Source organism: Dermochelys coriacea, chromosome 2 (genome assembly GCF_009764565.3).
Source record: "Dermochelys coriacea isolate rDerCor1 chromosome 2, rDerCor1.pri.v4, whole genome shotgun sequence".
In the NCBI taxonomy this organism is placed as follows: domain Eukaryota; kingdom Metazoa; phylum Chordata; order Testudines; family Dermochelyidae; genus Dermochelys; species Dermochelys coriacea.
In genome coordinates this window covers 230,196,429-230,219,085 of record NC_050069.1, presented here as the reverse complement: position 1 = coordinate 230,219,085, position 22,657 = coordinate 230,196,429, and the positions used below count along the sequence as shown (strand labels likewise).

The following is a 22,657-nucleotide window of genomic DNA, read 5'->3' as shown; positions in this document are numbered from 1 at the left end:
ACCCTGCGCGTCCCCTTGGGCTGCTCGGCGCCAGGGCGTGCTCACGAGTTCACCGTGCATCCGCGGGCAGGGAGGGAACAATCCCCACCCTGGCTGGGTGATGCCAAACTCGGGGTGAGTGGGAAGAGCGGAGCAGCTGCTGGAATGAGAGGCCAACGCGGCTCCCCTTTCCCCTGCGCTGCTGGGTGCCTATAAATTGCTCCGGCGCCTTTGCCAGCCTCCTCTTCTCCTGGCAGGCGGCCGCGCTCGCTCCGTCGGCGGCTCCGGCCCGGGCCAGCAGCCCCGCCGAGCGCTCGCGGGTGCGCGTGGCGGGGAAGGAGCCGGGCCCGGCGAGGAGGGGGGGCCGCCGCCGCCGCCAGGGGGGGGGGGGGATTTTTCGCGCGCTCTTGCAAGTTTCACCAGCCGGCGCTGCCTCGGGGGACTGGCTGTCGCTGCAGGGGAAACGGAGGGGGCAGGAAAGCGGGGCGATCGCGAGGGGCGCGGAGAGGCCGGCGCGAGGGCAAGTTGATTCGAAGTGGCACCGTATGCAAAAAAAAACAAAAAAAAAACAAACAAACAAAACAAAAAACAACAACAACCAAAAAAGTCGATCGCCAGCAGGAGCATAAAAGCGTGAGCGGCTCCGGCGCGGGGCGGCAGCTCCCTGCGCCCGAGAGCAGCGGCAGCGGCAGCCACAGGTGCCCGGGGCTCAGCCTTTGCCTGGTGGACCGGCCGCGGGCGCTTTCCTCGCCGCCGGAGCGGAGCCGGGGGGCTCGGGCTCGCCAGGGGCTTCGGGGTGTTTTCGGCTCTGAGGAGGTCCCCGCCCAACCAGCAAGATTTTGTCCAAAAGCAGGCAGGAGGATCGCCCTGGGCTGAGCCGGCTGGTGGGCAGCAGGCGGCGGCTGATCGCGGCCGGCGCCCTGGGGGTGGTCATGGTGCTGCTGCTGGTCATCCTCATCCCGGTGCTGGTGAGCTCGGCCGGCACCTCGGCCCACTACGAGATGCTGGGCACCTGCCGCATGGTCTGCGACCCCTACGGCGGCACCAAGGCGCCCAGCACGGCGGCCACGCCCGACCGCGGCCTCATGCAGTCCCTGCCCACCTTCATCCAGGGGCCCAAGGGCGAGGCCGGCCGGCCGGGCAAGGCGGGGCCCCGCGGGCCGCCCGGGGAGCCGGGGCCGCCCGGGCCGGTGGGGCCGCCGGGGGAGAAGGGCGAGCCCGGGCGCCAGGGCCTGCCGGGCCCCCCCGGGGCGCCGGGGCTGAACGCGGCCGGGGCCATCAGCGCCGCCACCTACAGCACCGTGCCCAAGATCGCCTTCTACGCCGGCCTCAAGCGCCAGCACGAGGGCTACGAGGTGCTCAGGTTCGACGACGTGGTCACCAACCTGGGCAACCACTACGACCCCACCACGGGCAAGTTCACGTGCTCCATCCCCGGCATCTACTTCTTCACCTACCACGTGCTGATGCGGGGCGGCGACGGCACCAGCATGTGGGCAGATCTCTGCAAGAACAACCAGGTGAGGGGCCGGGGAGGGGGAGCCTGGGGGGCATCAGGGGCCGGGGGGTGGGACATGGGGGGGGGCGAAGGCAGAGGAGCCGGATGTGGGGGATCCCGGAGTGGGGAGCCGCGGGGAAGCACCTGCGGGAGAGGAGGAGGGAGCGGGAGCCTGGGGAGAGGTGGGGCCCGGGAGGGGGGAGAGGGGCACAGCGAGGGGCGTGCAGGGGGTAGGCAAGGGCTGGTCCCTGGGGGAGGGGTGGTGTCCGGCAGTCGGGGGGCAGGAGGGGAAGGGCCCCGAGAGGAAGCCTGGCGGGGAGGGGACGGACACGGGACTGGGGGGCGTTAGGAGCCAGGCGGCCCCGGGCTGGGCCTGTCCCACCCCTTTAAGGCCGATGGGGAAACTCCCCCTTGGCTTCCGGGGAGGTGGCTCGGGGCCCTGCGGTGACCTCGGGGGAAGCGGATCACGTCCCTTCTCTCCCGGCGAGTCAATCCGGCTTTACGCGGGGGAGCAGGGCGGAGCAGAGCGGGGGCTCCAGGGGCCCTGCAGCGGGATCAGGGCGATGCCAAACCTGTCTGGCTCCCTTTGCCCTCGTGTTCCCCACCCTCTCCGGCCCAGCCCAGGCCGGCCTGGGTACGTTTGCACAGGAAGGGGGGAGGCTGCAACCCGGCCCAGCGATGCTCAAGAACACCCCTTAGGGTGCTGAAGTGACAGCGCTTGGGGGTGGGCATGGAAAGCCCCGCGGCCGCACAGACGCCGTGCGGAGACAGCGCCGTGCACTGCTGGCAAGCACGTGGGGGGGAAGCGATTCCCCTCTGCGCTCCCCCCGGGGGCGGCTGTAGCCGGGAATTGCTCCTCTCCCTGAGCAGCACGGCCTCAAAATGGGGGCGGGGAAGCGGGTCTGAACTGTACCCTGGAGGGCTGCGATCAGCCCCCACTGCCTACGCGGGCTGCTCCTCTCTCGAGCGCCCAGCCCAGGGAGGCACAGAAAGACGGGGGCCCCAGGGGGTGGCCGGGAAGCCAGACGCCCTGAGAGTTTCTCTAAGACTATACAGGGCAAGGGATTGAGGGGGACGCGAAATACACAGGAATCCAACGCGCAGGAAGAGTGTAATGGGAACAGGGCCCAGCTGGGGGCTAGAGGGGCAGAGCTCCCGTCGGCAGGAAGCATGGCCACTTACGCATCCGATGAAGTGAGCTGTAGCTCAGGAAGGCTTATGCTCTAATAAATTTGTTAGTCTCTAAGGTGCCGCAAGTCCTCCTTTTCTTTTTAATGAAAGCTAAGTAACCGAGAGGCAACCCGAAGCTCCGGTGTGAAACATGCCATAAAGAGAAACTACAGGCCAGGATATCGGGGTGATAGGCTGGCAGCTGGGGGCTTTTAAGGCACTGTTGACAGAGCAGGTAATTTATTATTCTGGCATAAGTCCCCTGTTAAAGAACTGTTATAACTAAGAACATTAATATTGCCTACAGACCTCCCCTATTAGCAGGCTACTTTCTTAGGTACAGATAGAGCAAGAATTGTGGATTTCTTCCAAAATCTAACAGCCAAACCAAACATTAAAGAGCCCTCGTTTTTAGGGCTCAGAGTCTGAGATTCGGCACCTTCCCCCCAGGAACGCCGAAGTATTCGAAAGAAGGAAAGATCTTGAGATGCTCCAGTTCGCAAGACAGAGGCATAATCTATTTTAATTAGTCTAGCTGTTGCTACTGCTGAGTTCCCTGTAACTTTGTACCTCTTTCCTACATTCTCTCTCTCTCTCTCTCATACTAACTACCACCGCCTTTCGGTTTGCTGGTTAAGGGACAATGGGTAGAAACCCCCCCCCCCCCCCAGCAGTGCTTGTCATGCTTCCTAAAAGGACCAGAGACGTTTGGAATGTGGCCCGAACGACTGGTGGCTGCAGAAGCTTTCAAGCGGTCATAAGCGAAGATTATACTGTAGTTTCGAAATACTGTTTATATGAACCAAGGCGCAGGGAAACTGACAAGCGTTACTAACGGTCTGCAAGTAATTCAAGATAACTGTGACGTGTTTCCCACGCCGGGACTGCTCTGGGACCAGGAATCCAGCCGACCCAGTCCCTGGAAAACCCTAAAGAATTTCCCTCGAGTAAAATGTTGCAGGGTCCAGGCTTTCAGCAGCGTTGCGGCGCTCTGTCTAACGCCTGTGCCGGGCGGGTTTTCTTGGCCTGACGGGGATCGGTCTCGTACAGCTGACATTCGGGCTTCCCGGTCGGATTAAAGCCCCCCCCCCGCTGAGCCCGCGCCATTCAAACTCTTGAATTGCAGCACAACCGCGTTGACTTCTTCCTATAAAAGCAACGCTGGGGAGAGTAGACAGTGGGTCTCCCGTGTCTGCGATTGAATCATGAGCCTGTATTGGGGTATTAAAACGCATGAAGCATTTCGCCCACTGCATGCTAGAAGCCAAATAAAATACCGCGGCAAAGCAAGGCATGCACTGAAAACCCCGTATTATAAATATTAAATTGAGCCGGAGACTAACCGAAAAGATCCCAACTATTAATGAACCGCTTCAACCCCCTAGCATGACTACACATACACATCTCACGCTGACTGAGAGTCTGGAGTACAAGGGATGTTACTTTTTGTCTTCTCTTTATATGTAGGAGGAGAAGTAATGGCTAAGCTTAAATATCAGGACTCAGTTTGTTTGAAATTAGTTAGTAGTTTTAGTGCACGGGTGCCTTTTTAAAGTGTGATTTGTTCGTGAAACACTGGTGGCTGATGCAATGTGATAGTAGTTAACTTTCTATAGTATTTGTAAAAAAGCCTGGAAATCGTTAATGAAATCGTTAAAGGGGGTTTGAGTCTGTCCCAGATGGTGTTATATAGTCAATAGTATTCTCTGGGGGGGGGGGGACATTACTACAGGGAGAGAGCATGATTTATAGGAAAAAATCATCCCAAAGCAATGTATACTGTATTAGGAAGCTTACGGTCTCCAGTGTAACACATTGCCCTCCTTAATAGTTATAGAGCTTAAACACAAGAAGTGCTGAGATCACATTGCTTAGCTGGTATGTGTCTGCAATTTCAGTGTCCCAATGTACCTTTAGAAAATGATGAGGTGGGCAGTCATGCAACTTATAAAATGGGTACTACATTAATGGTTTAATTTTGAAATACATTTACATTCTTAGGGCAGTTCACTTAGGAGTCTTCTGAGACTATTTTCATAGGCTTTAAAAAGAAATTACATTGGCTTTCCCAAACGCAGGAAGAAAACCCCTTAAGGGTAACACACTGGACTGTGGGACCAAGTTAATGCATTTACAGGGCTTTGTGGCTATACACAAATTAATACAATCTGCTAGATTATTTTTAGGTTCTCAATGTCTAAATCATTCTCTCAGTACAGCCAAGAACTACCTAGAGTCTTAGCAATGAAATGTCCATTGCTGTAGTGAATGTTCATCACCCATATTCTTCATAATGAACACCTTTAATGGTAAAGCCAATAGCACAAATAGTTTGTTACTGTACAGCAGATATACTTATTCATAATAACACAGGTATAAATGTTAGATGTATCCAAGAAATAGAATTTAATTGTGGCATGAATGAAATTTGTTTGGGTGTGTGTGTGGGGGGGTGTGTGTGGTAATTTAAACAATTCAATTTGCCAATATGCAGGGCATTAATTCCCTAGGAAAATCATTTTGTTTCACATATATTAAAATACAAACTAACCATGGCCACATATTTATTCCCTCTTCCTCCATTTATAGTAGCAATAATCACCTCTATTTTCTATGGAGGAGTGTTAATGGCCCAAAGCCATCAATTCCGCCTTTGATGGTCATTAATCCCTAAGAAATGCCCCATGCCTTGATAGTTATTGCTGAAATAATGGTCAAAACAGATCATCTGAATAAACAATTATATATGTGAACCAATGACTCCTATAGTAATATATTTGTTTAAATTTGCACATGGTTATGCAATTATAAACCTTGTAAGCTGGTCTCACCCCTGCTAGGTGATGCACAGAGAATTTTTGCTGCTTAAGCTTCATAATGAAATACCTTGATATCTAGAGTGCTAAAGAGCCTTCCTTTTTAACATTTCAGTATTAACGTGGGATCATGCCACATGAAAATTTAATTTGAAAACCTATCATTTAAACTTTAAAAGGAATGCATGGAAATTCTAGACTTATAGCTCATTTTTTTCAATTCTGAAGATAAAAATCCCACATATTGCAAGTCAAGTCATGCATTATTACTTACTTCTCATTTGCAAAACCACTTACAGCTCTGTATAACTATTCTAGAAGAGGGCCAAGCAACAAAGATGATGATAAAATAAATCACATACAAATAAGTTTAAATATTTTACAAAGCAGAACTAAATTATAGTTAAATGATTTGGAGGATTACCTTTACTTGAGGATGCGACAGAATATTCGTTGCTCAAGACTGACATACAATTTGATACTGATTATAAATTCCTTTCAGTTTGCTAATAAATTCCTTTTTTTTTTGCTAATAATGTCAAACTCAGTTAGTAGCCAAACAGCAAGAAGGGGAAAATGTTTGCGTTAAAGTAGTATATTCAGTTTTTTTTAAAAAAAATCAAATATCTGAAAGCTCCATAATTCATCTTAAAATACAAGCTGATGTAATTTTAAAATGTATATCTTTTAGACTGTACATAAGTTAAATGATTATGTGAAATATGTGCCAATAACAGAATTTCCTACTTTGGCTTGGATTGTTTATCCACTAGTATTTTTTTGTTCTTCAGCATTTCATTTAAATTTTGATGACTTATTTGGAGACAAATCAACTACAAGGGTTTAAAGTTCATTGGCAGCAAGAGATTATTTTATTTCTGTGTTTTTGCAACAGGATCTGGTAACTATTATGATCAGAACATGTCTGAAAAACTCCACCTTAATACCTGGGGCTGATAGTGATCTCATGCCAGTGTAAATCAGTAGTTCCACTGGAGTTAGAGTTACACCAATCTAAACCTGTAGTGAGCCCATAATCAGCTCCCTGGAGTCTAGCTATTTTTTGTGTATGTATGTGTATATATATTTTATATATATATAAAAATTAAAACAAATAGGGGCAAAATAGCTGGAGATGTGAGAGTGAGCAGTTTTGTATTACTCAGAGGCAAACAAGCCATGTGATAATGATTTGAGTTAAAATATTTAGGCTACTTCTGGGAGAACTTGCTGCTGCATTGTAAACCATTTCTAGCAATGGCAGAAATAGTGATGGTATTGTTAGGGGAAACTTACAGCTGAGAGGTCTCTAGGCATATTTAGTGGCACTGAACATGTGCAATGCCTTCTGAGGACATGTTTTAATTACACCATGCAGGAAGAATGTCCAAGTTTCTTAACCGAACATTTATGTTTGTTTTTGTTTTACATAGGTTCGAGCTAGCGCAATTGCTCAGGATGCTGATCAGAACTACGACTATGCCAGTAACAGCGTGGTTCTTCATTTGGAGCCAGGAGATGAAGTTTACATAAAATTAGATGGAGGAAAAGCACATGGAGGAAACAACAACAAATACAGCACATTTTCTGGATTTATTATTTATGCTGACTGATTATGAGTCAAAAACTAAGCTTGTTCTTCTAAGAGATGGATTCATGTGGCAAAAGTCAATGAATCAAGAATCCAGCGGATACTGACCGTGGGACACCTCAGTAGTGGGGGAAAATCAAATGCTACCTGACTCACATCTGTATGACACAAAGAAATCTTATATTTAAAAATAATATATATATATATATATTTATATATAATTATATATATATATATATAAAAGTAAGTTAAACAGATGTGTGATCCACTACCGCCAAAGCAAATACTTATTGTTAGTGTCAATGTGAATGAAGTCCTATATAGATCACAAATTTTTCTAGGAAAATCTAAAGATACTGAATTATTTCTTCAGTATATATGATACTTTGATGTATTATGATCTTGCTGCTTTATCCATATGTCAGCTTTGGTTCTTGTGACATACCCGCTAACTATGATGCTTGGAGTCCACTCATAGTGAGGAATGAGTTTACAATAAATGGAAGAGGTAATTGAAATGCTTCTTCTCTCCAAAGGAATTGTTTGCCTTGTACTTTTGTTATCCTTCTATCTAGAACTAGAAACTAATAAGTTTCAAGCCTTAACTCTTAACTTCCCTGCTTTGTGAGTGTAGGTCAGGCCTTTTAAATGATTTCGACCCATTCGTTTAGTTTAAATTTCCTTTCCCTCCCCTTAATTGTATTCTAAGAGAGAAAGACAGAAGAAACAATTCAATGAAAATATAAGAGATGATATAGCAAACTGCCTATATTTGGACCAAATCCTGGGTCCACTGAAGCCAACTGCAAAACTCCCATTTGGCTTTTAATATGTAAACAGATTTGGTTCTTAATATGTAAACATTTGTAAATACATCTATTTAGACAATTTAACAAACCCGTTCTTTATGGTTTGTTGTGTAAATACTGTTTTAGCAAATCTAACATCCACACTCCCAGGCCAGGCCAGAATAATTTCTTTGCTGCGATTAGTCTTCAGTGTAAATCTGTAGTTACTACTTTTGTTTAACAAAAGATTATTTATGACTTGACATACTACAAAGAGTCAACTGGAGTCGTTACACAGAACATTGTGAGAAAACCACTGGCCAAAATCCTGCTCGGCTTATTTATGCAACTAGTCTTGCTGAAATTAGTGTGGATACTTGCATGAGAGTGGGATTTGGGCCCTTTGTAATGATGCCATCACACAGTACCTGTTACAAGGTATTGCATTCGTTTGTAGTATGGTGTGACTGAAATTAACAGATAAGCATATTACCAAATATGAAAACCAATTATGCAAAGAGAGAAACAGATTTTCAAATGCAAAAAACTGTGTATTAAAACCTATTTTTCTTATCTATATCTATATCTCAAAAAGGCTTACTCAGTATAATAGACTAATGGCCTGGAAAATTACATTGTAAAAACTTGCTTTTCAGTTATAGTTCTACAAAAATCTTTTACAATCAGTAATAGCAGCAATATCAGTAATACCTCTATAAAAAGGATTTTTATTTAGAAATTATATTTTTGTTTTTTTAATTGCTCCCATGTTGATACTTGCAAGTTTAAGTCTAAAGCAAAATTATAGCAGGAATACATACCAGAACCTTTACGGTAGGGTCAAAATAATTACGTAGCTACCTGCTGTAATGTTTATGCAGTATAGATCTTAGATTACATTCATGGCATAATAAAAATACTATTTGTATAAATTACTATGGAGTAGTGAGAGGCCAGACCTAGTTTTTCTGTTTTACATAATCTGCCACATACAACTTTCTATAATCTACCAAGGGAAGGGGACAAACTGAGATTTGTCATATACTAAAATGTCAAATGTCTGCCATAATTAAAGAAAAATATCTTCCCCTTTGATTTTTTGATAACTTTAAGATAGAGATTTTAAAGATAGAAAAATCTCCCTAGAAAGCATTTATTTACATGATTAAGGCATTTCTTACACAGACCATATCATTCTTCTGGTCTGTTCCTCCTTTGGACAGCTGTTCAGTTCAAAAGACATGATGTGCCATCAGTTAGTCTATGCTCAATAAGAGAATCTCATATGTAATGTATCTTGGTTCTCAAAAGGGAGAGGTGTGCTTCATAACTGCCTTTTTTTTTCCTGTTCCCTCATTACATCACATCAATTTGGTTAAACATTTCTGCTCTCCTAGTAAAGAAGACACCAACCCATATTTATGGATTGTACTGAATATATGCAATATATTTTATAATGGACACCTAGTTGACTTCACATCTACTCATATCACAATTGCTTTTATTGTGAGGACCACCGCTACAGAGTGGTTGGCAGCAAAGCTTTGGAGATTTCTCATGTAGGTATCAAACAAGGTTTCAAGCAAAAAATCATTAATAACTAGCAATGCACATTCACCAAGAAGTGAACAGGAATACTTCATTACCACAGGACATCAAAAGCAGGACTCGTGAAAGAATAAGCCATTGAAATGAGATTGCTATTGCTAACACACAATCTTTTCTTCGGATAAATAAATATTTACCCCTGTTTTGGTCTAGAGGAAAGAACAAATATTTAAATGAAAAACATATATAAGGCAAACATTTCTTTTTTGAATCATATCTTGACAAACTGATTTGTAAACTGATTAAATCATGGCCTTTGTTATAACTGTAACAACTCATTAAATTGTATTATGTAATATATTTGGACTTGTGGATTTTCATCTTTTCAACATCAAATTGATTTGCATGACACTTCACATTTTCACTTGCAAGTTTCCAAAAGTTCAACTCAAAATTTTAACATAATTTTAAAAAAAAGACTTCTAAAACATAAAGTTGTTAGTGGTTTACAAATTGCTTTATTAAAAATATTTTTTCCATGTATTCTTTTACATTTTCATTTAAAAATAATCTCTGCAAGTTGTTAATCATGAGAGATACAATAACTTTTCTGAAATCACGTTGTCTTCTTTCTCTTATTCTGTTTTCTGCAGTAGCTATTTAAAAGTGTCATATTCTTTTTTAAGCATTAATTAAAGAACAGCAGGATAATTAACAGGATCATCAATATTACAAGGAACATTAAATCGCTCCAGAGGGGGGCCATTTAACTGGAAACATTTTAAATTTCCTCAAGTAGTTAAGATGATGCATCTTTAAAAAAAATAATCCTGAATAATAATTAACTATAGTATTAAATCTGCTCTTTGGAAACAGTTATTTCAATGGTTTCAGAGTAGCAGCCGTGTTAGTCTGTATTCGCAAAAAGAAAAGGAGTACTTGTGGCACCTTAGAGACTAACAAATTAGCTCACGAAAGCTTATGCTCTAATAAATTTGTTAGTCTCTAAGGTGCCACAAGTACTCCTTTTCTTTTAGTTATTTCAATATTTACTTGGGAAAATTCGGTAGTTGTGCTCAAAACAAATAACTCATTCAGGACCAGATTATTAGAGGTAATCAGATGGAGAGATAATACACAACATTTTTTGTTCTAATTAAAAAGGGAAGTGATTATCTGTTCTTTGGGGGTCTTACGAACATCACACAAGTTTTCCTCAAAAGAACCTAGCTTTAAAATGACCACTCTATTGAAACAAATCTGACTTTTCTCAGCAAGCTTTACATACAAGATGTGAATAGCTAATCATGAGCCCTATTTAAAAGTCAGCCACCGTTTTGGGTTCTCAATCAATATCTTATCAATTATATTTTGGGATATGCCTCTTATTAGCATTTTAGGAACCATGTTTTTGAGGATATGTGAATATCCATGACCTCCATATTTCATCAATCGATTCTTAGTGTGCACATCATGAGCAATTACAATTCTGTCTTCATAGCCTTCATCAATCAACATCCGAATCCTGCATAAAAGTAAATACAAAGTATGTCTGTCAGTTAAGAGTTCAAACAATTCTGGAAGTAATATAGAAATAATTAGTATTTAAATATTTTACAGGGACATACCTCTAGTATGTATTATAAATTAAATGAACTATTTTAGGCTCTTTAAAAGAAACAAGCAGGCATGTTTCTTAAATATACACAAAAGATTAAATGAACCTAGATCCATTTTAGAGAAAAGAAATCCCTTTGGAAGCAAGAAAATGTCACACATTTGGAGTGATGGGTGGGAAAATCCACTTTGCCAGGATTTATTACACTGTTTTGCAGTCCTGCTCCTTCAGTGTCAATGGTAAAATTCATGGATTTCAACATGAGTAGGCCTGGCCCACAAGACTAAACAATCGCTTCCTACATACACTGTTCTTCAAATGATCATTTAACAGGGTTAATTCTTGCCTCTAACCTAATACAAACCATTTCCACCCCTGTACTGCTAAGTAGTTCAGCTGCATTTACACACTTTTTTTGAGGGATTTCCACAAACAAAGAACATGGTAATGCACAGGGATTAGATAACTTCCAACCATGGCTCTTTCAGCTGAAGAAGCAAATCTCCTGGAGGATTTTTGCTCACTCTGAACAGTCTTTCTTAACAACACTGGTTTCTTATTCTGCAATCACACAGGGAAAAGCAAAACCATAGGTGTAAATGGCTGTAGCCCTTCTGAAGTAAATCAAGTTTAAATCAACTGAGGCTCTGACCCAGATTGTTGAAGTTTATTCACAGAATAAAGTATGTGTGGATTATGCAAATAGTAACATTTCTTTAGTGAATTTCCATCTGGCATAACTGGGCTATAGACATTTCAAGTCTTTGAGACTCACCAATTTCCACAAAGACAAAATCACACAGATAATATCCCACCCTCAGCAGCATATCTACGGAGAAAGTCAATTAAATGGCTAGTCTAGCAGCAGCTGTCTTTGCTAGTTCTGTACAAATAAAAATGTCAGCAATATAATAGGTGTAAAGGGCTAATAAACAGATTTTGCACAAGCAGAGGGCCAAGTTGGGACAGATGATAAGATGGTGGCTAATGTCTTTCCCTCTGAGGCCTGGTCTACACTACGAATTTATGTCGGATTTAGCAGCGTTAAATCCGAATTAACCCTGCACCTATCCACACAACGAAGCCATTTTTTCGACATAAAGGGCTCTTAAAACCAATTTCTGTACTCCTCCCCAATGAGGGGATTAGCACTGAAATTGACATCGCCGTTTCGAATTAGGGTTAGTATGGACGCAATTGGAAGGCATTGGCCTCCAGGACCTTTCCCACAGTGCACCATTGTGACCGCTCTGGTGAGCACTCTGAACTCGGATGCACTGGCCAGGTGTACAGGAAAAGCTCTGGGGAACTTTTGAATCTCATTTCCTGTTTGGCCATGCAAGCTCATCAGCACAGGTGACCATGCAGTCTCAGAATCGAAAAAGAGCTCCACATGAACTGAACGGGAGGTACTGGATGTGATCGCTGTATGGGGAGAGGAATCCGTGCTATCAGAACTACGTTCCAAAGGACGAAATGCCAAAACATTTCAAAAAATCTCAGAGGCCATGAAGGACAGAGGCTACATCAGGGACGCAACACAGTGCCGTGTGAAACTTAAGGAGCTCAGACAAGTGTACCAGAAAACCAAAGAATCAAACAGACACTCCGGGACAGAGCTCCAGACATGCCGCTTCTACACTGACCTGCATGCAATTCTAGGGGGGGCCGCCACCACTACCCCAGCCTTGTCCGTGGACTCCGATGATGGGGTACTCTCCGCCATGCCTGAGGATTTTGTGGACGGGGAAGATGAGGAGGAGGACGACGAGCTGGGGAGAGCAAACAGCACACCATTCTCCCCGACAGCCAGGATCTTTTTATTACCCTGACTGAAATACCCTCCCAACTCAACGAAGCCGGAGAAGGGACCTCTGGTGACTGTACCTTTTAAAATATAATACATGTTATAAAAGCAAGTGTTTTTTAATGATTAAGTAGCCCTGAGGACTTGGGATGCATTCGTGGCCAGAATTGCTACTGGAAAAGTCTGTTAATGTGTTTGGGGATGGAGCAGAAATCCTCCAGGGACATCTCCATGAAGCTCTCCTGGAGATACTCTAAAAGCCTTTGCAGAAAATTTCTGGGGAGAGCAGCCTTATTCCGTCCTCCATGGTAGGACACTTTACCACGCCATACTAATAGCAAGTAATCTGGTATCATTGAATGACAAAGCCTGGCAGCGTATGGTCCCGGTGTTTGCTGGCATTCAAGCAACATCCGTTCTTTCTCTCTCTGTGTTATCCTCAGGAGAGCGTTATCGTTCATGGTAACCTGGTTGAAATAGGGGAATTTAATTAAGGGGACATTCAGAGATGCCCATTCCTACTGGGCTGTTTGCCTCTGGCTGAAAAGAAATCCTCCCTGCAGTTATCCAAGCAGGGGGGCAAAGGAGGGGGCATTGGCACTGAGCTGTTTGCGTTTGGCTAGCAGGGATCTTCCCTGATAACAGGCAGGTGGGGGGGGAGGGGAAAAGCGATCATCCCAGAGAATTGGATGGGGGGAGGGGATTAGTTTGGTTTCTGCTGCTGCACGTTAACAGGAAAACTGCAGCACTAAATGGCCAACTCAACGGGCTTTGCTTGGTATGGGAAAGGAGAGGGCTGCTGTTATGAAGGTTGCAGAAGCTGAAAGACTATGGCTTACCATGGCCGCCTGCAAGCCGAATTCTGTTGCCCGGCCCTGCGTGTGTGATGTCTAACACCAAAGCCGCAGGCACTCAATATAAGATGCAAAATACGACCTTGTACCAAAATCACATGTGCTCTGTAATGTGAAGTGTTGTTCACCGTGAAAGAGTATAGCCATTGTTCTGTAAAATGTATCTTTTTAAATACTGCACTCCCTTTTTTTCCTCCAGCAGCTGCAAATGTTTCAAGCCTCCCTCCTCCATCCCATAGGATATCCAGATAAGGCGGCGAAAAAAACGCACGCGCAATGACATGTTCTCTGAGCTCATGCAGTCGTCCGGCACTGACAGAGCTGTGTGGAGGGACACAATAGCAGAGTATAGGACAGTGGCCGATGAACGTGAGGAGAGGTGGCAGCAGGAAGATCAGAGGAGGCATGAGGCAACACTGGGGTTACTGCGGGATCAAACAGACATGCTCCGGCGTCTGGTGGAGGTTCATGAATGGCAGCAGGATCACAGACTGCCACTGCAGCCCCTGCTTAACCGTCCTCCTTCCTCCCCAAGTTCCATAGCCTCCTCACCCAGACGCCCAAGAATGCGGGGTGGGAGGCTCCGGGCACCCAACCACTCCACCCCAGTGGACAGCCCAAGCAATAGAAGGCTGGCATTCAACAAGTTTTAAAATGGCTTTTTCCTTCCCTCCTACCCTCCACCCACACCCCACCCAGGCTACCTTGTGCGTTATCTCCCTATTTTTATAATCAATTAATAAAGAATACATGTTTTTAAACGATAGTGACTTTATTTCCTTTGCAAGCAAGCTGTGATAAAAGGGGAGAGGGCAGGTGGCTTACAGGGAATTTAGAGGCAACCAAGGGGGCGGGTCTTCATCAAGGAGAAACAAACAGAAGTGTCACACATGCTCTGACCAGTCATGAAACTGGTTTTCCAAGCTTCTCTGATGCGCACCGCGCCCTCCTGTGCTCTTCTAACTGCCCTGGTGTCTGGCTGCACGTATTCAGCGGCCAGGCAATTTGCATCAACCTCCCACCCCGCCATAAACGTTTCCCCCTTACTCTCACAGAGATTGTGGAGCACACAGCAAACAGTAATAACAATGGGAATATTGGTTTTGCTGAGGCCTGAGTGAGTCAGTAAACTGCACCAGCGACCCTTTAAATGTCCAAATGAACACTCTACCACCATTCTGCAATTGCTCAGCCTATAGTTGAACAGCTCCTTACTACTATCCAGGCTGCCTGTGTATGGCTTCATGAGCCAGGGCATTAAGGGGTAGGCTGGGTCCCCAAGGATAACTATAGGCATTTCAACATCCCCAACAGTTATTTTCTGGTCTGGGAAGTAAATCTCTTCCGGCAGCCATTTAAACAGACCAGGGTTCCTGAAGATGCGAGTGTCATGAACCTTTCCTCACCATCCCACGTTGATGTTGGTGAAATGTCCCTTGTGATCCACCAGTGCTTGCAGCACCATTGAAAAGTACCCCTTGCGGTTTACGTACTGGTTGCCCTGGTGGTCCGGTCCCAAGATAGGGATATGCGTTCCGTCTATAGCCCCACCACAGTTAGGGAATCCCATTGCAGCAAAGCCATCTACTATGACCTACATATTTCCCAGAGTCACTATCTTTGATAGCAGCAGCTCAATGATTGCGTTGACTACTTGCATCACAGCAACCCCCACAGTAGATTTGCCCACTCCAAATTGATTACTGACTGACTGGGAGCTGTCTGGCGTTGCAAGCTTCCACAGGGCTATTGCCACTTGCTTGTGAACTGTGACGGCTGCTCTCAACTTGGTATTCTTGTGCTTCAGGGCAGGGGAAAGCAAGTCACAAAGTTCCATGAAAGTGCCCTTATGCATGCGAAAGTTTCGTAGCCACTGGGAATCATCCCAGACCTGCAACACTATGTGGTCCCACCACTCTCTGCTTGTTTCCCGGGCCCAGAATTGGCGTTCCATGGCATGAGCCTGCCCCATTAACACCATGATCTCCAAATTGTGGGGGAACACAGTTTTAGAGAAAAGCGTGTTCATGTCCTCATCACCGCGCTGCCATCGCCTCCTAGCCTGGTTTTTCAGGTGTTGGTTCTGCATACACTGCAGGATAATGCACGAGGTTTTTACAATGGTCATAACTGCTGTGGTGAGCTGAACAGGCTCCATGCTTGCTGTGCTATGGTGTCTGCTCCTGCTCGGGCAATCCAGGGAAAAGGGCACAAAACGATTGTTTGCCGTTGCTCTGACGGAGGGAGGGGCGACTGACAACATGGCTTACAGGGTTGGCTTACAGGGAATTAAAATCAACAAAGGGGGTGGCTTTGCGAGAAACAGAATGAAGGATAGAAATCAAAACTGGGTTTAGCAGGCCGTTGATTTTACGGAGGGAGGGAGAGAAAATAAATACAAAACAAATCTGGTCTATTTCTTGTTTTGATCCACTTCATCTATCTTTATACATCTTGCTGGCAGCAGACTGTGCAGTACGACCACTAGCCATCGTCATCTCCTGGGTGCTTGGCAGAAGATGGTGCCATATGACTGCTGGCCATCATCTTCTCCTGGATGCTGATTAAAAGACAGTGCACTGCTGGTAGGACTGAATTGCCATGAGACGAAACTTAAAGGGGAAATGACCTGGCTGAGTCACTCCCATGTTTGCCCAGGCACCCCTGACCTCATCGAGGTCGGTTAAAAGAGCACCCTGGATTACTTCGACGACGGCTACCAGTCATACTGCAGTATCTGCTGCCAAAAGGCAATAAGCTACTGCTGTGTAGCAATGCAGTAGCATGTCTGCCAGCATACAGGAGACATACGGTGACGATGAGCTGAGCGGGCTCCATGCTTGCTGTGGTATGGCGTCTGCATGGGTAACCCAGGAAAAAAGGCACGAAACGATTGTCTGCTGTTGCTTTCATGGAGGGAGGGAGGGAGGGAAGGGGGGGGCCTGATGATATGTACCCAGAACCACCCGCGACAATGTTTTAGCCGCATCCGGCATTGAGATTTCTACCCAGAATTCAAATGGATGGCGGAGACTGCAGGAACTGTGGGATAGCTACCCACAGTGCAACTCTCCGGAAGTCGACGGTTGCCTCGGTACTGTGGACACACTCCACCGACTACATGCACTTAGAGCATTTGTGTGGGGACACACACAATCGACTGTATAAAAACGCTTTCTACAAAATCAACTTCTATAAATTCAACCTAATTTTGTAGTGTAGACAAGGCCTGAGAGTGAAATTTGGCTGGGGGATCTGCAAAAATCACCTCCTCTATGGCAGTCCAGAAGCAGCTTTATTAACCTTCCTGCATCCTGCCACCCTCTTCCAGTCAGCAGAACCACTTTGGTTCCATTCCTTTCAGCATGTTCCTTCCATGCTTGCAAAACGTGGAGTCCTAAGTGAACAAAGGTAGAATTCTGCTGCCTGATATACCCTCATGATAAGAGCCTACTATATCTGAAGGTTGTTCAACATGCTTCTCTAACAGCATCTACTGGCACAGAAGGGACCGTCAATGTGTTTTGGCCAGGCGTAGGTCTTGCTGCATTAAGAATGTTACCAAGCGTCCTGAGATCCCACTAGCTTGCAACATTAAAATGGAAGAGATGAATATTAATAAAACTGGTGTTTGTTCTTTGCTTATCACTCACATAAACCTTTTGATTCCACCATTTTTACTAGTACTCTGCAATTTTGATTTTTCATTATTTGAGTGTGCTTTGATCCAGTACAAGGAACATTGTATTATTTTGTCATCAACAATATGAAAGTCCTTACTGTTAGCTTGGGGTGGGGGAGGGCAGAATTTATACAGAAGATTGATTAGAAGGAGATATGTACATGTAGCTGGGCAAAAATCATAGTCAGCCTAAATCTGGTAAATAAAGTATGGTTTGGGACTTAGTGCCAAACTGGAGGTTTTTCATAAAATACACATGCTAACTTTGTAAGTACTGTAGGTTTGCCACAGTGCAAGTACATCCTCCATCCCAAAACTACATGCCAGTGCCAGATTGTGTACTTGGTAGAGGATAAGATGGCAGTGGCTGGGTCTGTAAATCAATTTAATACTAACCAAACCACCAGATCTGAGCAAGGAAAACCAGATAAAAGAAAAAGTAGGTAAGATGTGCCATAAAAAAAACCCAACCCAAACCAATCAATAAACATAAATTTTGAAGGAGATTATGTCAGAGATGATGACTGGGTCAGCCTAAGATCCAGGCAGTGCCAGAAATACAACTTCCCCCATCCCATAACTTTCCTAAAAATTTACAATAAATCTACATGCCTGCTCATTAAAAAAATAATTTTCAACATACCCTTTGCATATACCTATATTATATGTACACACACATACATATTTATAGCTGTATTTGTGTGACTAGACATACACATTTATGTAAGTTAATTCATACATAAGTATTCGCAAAAAGAAAAGGAGTACTTGTGGCACCTTAGAGACTAACAAATTTATTAGAACATAAGCTTTTGTGAGCTACAGCTCACGAAAGCTTATATTCTAATAAATTTGTTAGTCTCTAAGGTGCCACAAGTACTCCTTTTCTTTTTGCGAATACAGACTAACATGGCTGCAACTCTGAAACCTGTACATAAGTATTGGATCTGAACATGAATATGCTTGAAAATGTTCTTCTCTTTAAATACTTGTACAAACAAATGTAGGGGTCATGTTGATACATATTACACTGTGTGAAATACAAATCAAATGTCAGGCTATTAGGAATCTGCAGAAAAACAGGAGGCTGCCATTGGAATGGTGTTTCCAATGTGAACACACTGAAAGTACAAGAAACAGTTTAATGGCGTTTCCAACCCAAACACACACATACACACACATGCAAGCACGCACGCACTTTCTCTTTATGAAAAGCCTGCTGCCACACTCATTCAATGCCAGGGAGCTAAGGAGGAACAGCTGTGGTGGTGGGGGGGAATATTATGGATGAGACAAAAAATATTACCATGATTAAGGAGAGACACATTACCCCAAGCCCACTAGAGCAATCCTTCTGGATGCATAGCTCCCAGTGTTTTCAATAAGAGTTCTACATGCAAAACAACTACAGCACTGGGTGAATGTTGTGCAAGCCCATGTTAGAAAGGCCAAGTGTGAAAAACTGTTGGATTTCAACAGAACAGGATTTGAGATTGGGAGAGCAAGACTGAAAAGCAATATTAAGAGAGAGAAGATTTTCTATTGTGTAAAACCAGAGATCTTTCAGGCACAGAGAAAGTCAAGCACAGAATCAGACAAATACTTGGCAGAAAGAAAAGAGAAAACAGTCTGAAACCAGACAAGAGAGGTTGTGTAGCCAATATAAGAGAGGCAGCCCAGGCAGAAAAGTAATGTCCACAATAGGAGTTAAAACTAGAAAGATATTTCCTATATTTCCTCAAATGATCAGGAATTGTAAAAACCTTCTCATCAAAAAGTGAGGAGAAAAAAGTGTTTCTGTCCCTGGGAGAAAGAAGGGATGGCATCTTGCGATGTAGCCATCTGCCACTCGATTAGGAATGACATTGCTGACAAGCAGACACAGGGGATCCCACTCCAAACATAGCAGGAAGCCCCAGCCTGGGCAGCTCGTACCCACCTCAGACACATACCTCAGGGGTCTGTCTCTTTTGTAACCTCTGGCAACACTTGTACAGTGTGCTATGCTAATAAAATCTCACTGAACTGAATTGGTATTGGAGACGCTGATTAGAAGCAGGGAAGAGGACTAGAAAAAGTGAACAAGAAGATCATTAAAGAGTTTGAAGAGAAAAGAATGTTATTCCTGGGATAGGGAGTGTGGTGGTGGTGGGAGAAGTAGATAGAGGGCCTAGCAGATAAACAGATCATGCTGCACAGTGGAAGCAAAGGGGCAAATGCATCTTTCATGTAAGTGGCTACACCTCCATTAAAGCCATTGGGGAATTTGGGCCAAAGTCTTTTGCCCATTTTTCAGATGTTACAATTAGACTGGACAATGGATAGTAAAACACTAATTCAGGGATGACTATAAACAAAGGCCAGACCTTTATCTAATCACATTTAATCCCTCACTTTGGAGATCAGGATGCTAAAAAAAAAAAGAGAAACCACTGTCTTTGGTGACATTCAACTAAATGAGCAAATAATTATGAATAAACATCTTTAAAATATTCTACTTGCTTAGGTTTTCATAGTTGCGTTTTCTGTAGGAAGAAATATGTGTATTATATTTACCCAGCTAGGTAAGAGACAGAGTTATATTTATTTATATTTATTTATTTATATATTTATTGTACTAGATAGAAGTACCAGCAACAGTAAACTACCATAATTTAGCATATTGGTATGAGCAGTGAGCAGGACCATTCTATGATGCATTTGAAACCTGCATACCAATAATTTTCATTTTCAGTAGCTAGCATTGTTATTGTTTATACTTCATTGCATTGCAGTAGGTACCTTGCAATTCTTTCATTGTCACTTGGCATATCAATATCGGGATGGAAGTGGTAATGAAGCAATTCTGTACCAAAGAGGTCATACTCTAAGTAGCATCCAAGTTTAGCGAACTCCAGCAGTTTCTTCTCATCAAATATAGTCCTGCAGAAAATACAAAGCACAGCATAAATGTGCATAAACAAGTCATCATTATAACACGTGCTGGAAATGGTTCCAGGGCACCATGTTATATGGACTACAGCATTTAAATATGTCACTGGGGGAAATCTTACCTCCAAGGAACTAAAAATATTTGATCAGGTTTACTGAGAAATTGAGCTACTGTTTGAGAAATTTAAGTTAATAAATAATAATAAACCAACATATTATTCAGTCTTTTCCCACGTCATTTGGAGATTCCATGCCTTTTAAAATATGTTAACATGTAGCATAACAAGTGCAATTATAATGAACTTCAATGAGAAGAAGGAACCAAGACACACTGTTACACTCATGAGGAAGGAAGGTTTTGCTGTTTGTTTTTTTAAATTCAGAGGGTGACAATTGGTGAACTAACAACTTCTAGCAGCAAGCAAGTCCTCCTTGGAAATGTCCTCTCTGAAGACCTCAGAGTAGGTTCTTCCATCCGTGATAAATTCCTCCGAATGATGCATTGTAAATCTATTGATACAGCTGTAATGTGAACTTTCTCACATGGAGGAAGATTTTTTCAGAGGGATGGGGAGAAGTGGGGGAAAGGATGAAGAGAATACATTTAACAGAAAGCAAAAACAAAAAGTAAAACAACAATTTACTTTGCAAACAATGTGCTCTGGTCCTTTATTATAAGCACAGATATTTGCATTTAAATAAGAATGTTCACCCACAGCTTCTCCTTCTTTTTGATGCCACAAAGTAATTTTTCTCTGTTTAATTACATCATAGTCTGTTGCTATGGAAATAACTGATGTCACAAATTCAATATTATGACTTAACAGCAGAATCAAATAGGAGGAACAGATGGGCTGAGAGAGAGAAAACCCTTGTTCAGACAAGCCTGTCATCAGCAGGAGTCTCAGCATTGTCAACTGTAATTAATAAAAACAAATGGCTTTTAAATACATTTCATAGTTTACACAAGATAAGAGCTTGTGACCAAATGGGCTTTCAAAGTGCAGTGCAGAAGAAGGAGTGGCTTACAGTGCCAGCCCTGCATAATCTAAGGGGCTGCAGTAGCCAAGAGAATGAAGCTAGTTCCAGTGCAAAATGCAATCTTATTTTTTTTAAATGCAGGATTTCATAGGAGTAATGTCACAGCCATGAAAAATTATATAAAAACAATTGTTAGTGGTGGGCTCACAGGGAACTATATATACATGTTTTGATTATTAACATATAAAGCATTATCCATTACATACCTTCATAACATATACGCCGTGGATACTGTAACAGTAGCCATGGGTACCAACGAATGCTCACCCCTGTCATGACAGGGCACCTTTGTAACCTTAATCCCTGTTAGGTGATACAGGCCAGGAAATAAAAAGTTGTCTCTTCCCAGCCCTCCTGTGTATCACTCTTTTATTACAGACCCCTAACATACAATGTAATAAAAAGGTATATTGGAAAATATGATGTAGCTAGCAATATAGAGTTATCCATTATAGTCTGTTCCTGACATCTAAATAGTACTGTTATGTGTTGAATAAAGACAGGCATGAAGTTTAAATCTACATGCAAATTTCTAAATTTAGGGGATCTGGATACTCCAGTATAGATATGGGCCTAAGATGTTAAATTCACTTCTAGATCCTGAGCTGTACTTCGAAGTTCAAGGTCATTCAGATCCTGTGTTCCAGTGAGGGCCCGTCTCCAAGGGTGAAATGTAATGATACAATAAATATCAGAACATGTCATGAATTTTATCAATGGCTGTTCAGCTGATGCTGCACTTAGAACTTCGTGGCCCGGATTCTCCTCTTGCTTATACTTGCTTATACTTTTTCACCAGTGTAACTGTTCAATTCAATGGAATCACGTCTGATTCACACCAATAAAAGTGAGAGGAGACGCAAGCACTATGTTTAAAAACAATTCGTTTTGCTATGTTCTATCAAAGTGGTTACAAAAGTGCCTGGCACTGCCAATGCAAGGTGCTGAGCACTCTTGTATCTACAGATTAGGGGGTTAATATTTTTTTTAGAAAGTCCAAGAAATAAATCTACAGAAGATTAACCACATATTAATACATGAAGAGAGATTGTGTAATGTATATGATTGATTTTTTTATTTATTTGTATAGCATTAAAATATTATTTTAAAAATTAATAAAATATACCCAAAATGTAGATGAATAATTTGGGGCTCTGGTATATATACTGTGACAGACCCAGACCAGAGGGGTACAGGAGTCCAGTAGAAGGCAAATATACTGGCCACTGGATGTATAGTTTTCTGTTCCCTGAGTGACCAGAGCAAGGGCTGCGCTAGAGCAATCAGGAACCTGCTAGAACCAATTAAAACAGGCAAGCTAATTAAGACACCTG

At 43.4% G+C, this 22,657-nt stretch overlaps 2 protein-coding genes across 7 annotated transcripts in view; one reads left to right on the top strand and one right to left on the bottom strand.

The window, feature by feature from the left end:
- The first annotated feature begins 287 nt into the window (after positions 1–287).
- C1QL3 (complement C1q like 3) lies at positions 288–9,750 on the top strand. Its single transcript, XM_038392499.2, has 2 exons — positions 288–1,499; positions 6,897–9,750. Exons 1-2 carry the CDS (start codon positions 912–914, stop codon positions 7,074–7,076), a joined length of 768 nt encoding a protein of 255 aa, XP_038248427.1. The 5' UTR covers positions 288–911; the 3' UTR covers positions 7,077–9,750.
- Positions 9,751–10,550: 800 nt separating this feature from the next.
- The window catches only part of PTER (phosphotriesterase related), a 36,594-nt gene continuing 24,487 nt past the window's right edge, over positions 10,551–22,657 (bottom strand). For all 6 annotated transcript variants that reach the window (XM_043509387.1, XM_043509390.1, XM_038392498.2 and 3 more), the window contains 2 exons: positions 20,133–20,273; positions 10,551–10,915 (listed from right to left, as the gene is read on the bottom strand). In XM_043509387.1, the coding sequence (XP_043365322.1) occupies positions 10,705–10,915; positions 20,133–20,273 (352 nt within the window). In that variant the 3' untranslated portion in view covers positions 10,551–10,704. The remainder of the gene's footprint in view (positions 10,916–20,132; positions 20,274–22,657) is intronic.

Bases quoted from the DNA above. Each gene is read 5' to 3' on its own strand.
- C1QL3 (XM_038392499.2), top strand. From the start codon at position 912: ATGGTGCTGCTGCTGGTCATCCTCATCCCGGTGCTGGTGAGCTCGGCC. The intron at 1,500-6,896 runs GTGAGGGGCCGG...TGTTTTACATAG, and splicing joins ATCTCTGCAAGAACAACCAG to GTTCGAGCTAGCGCAATTGC.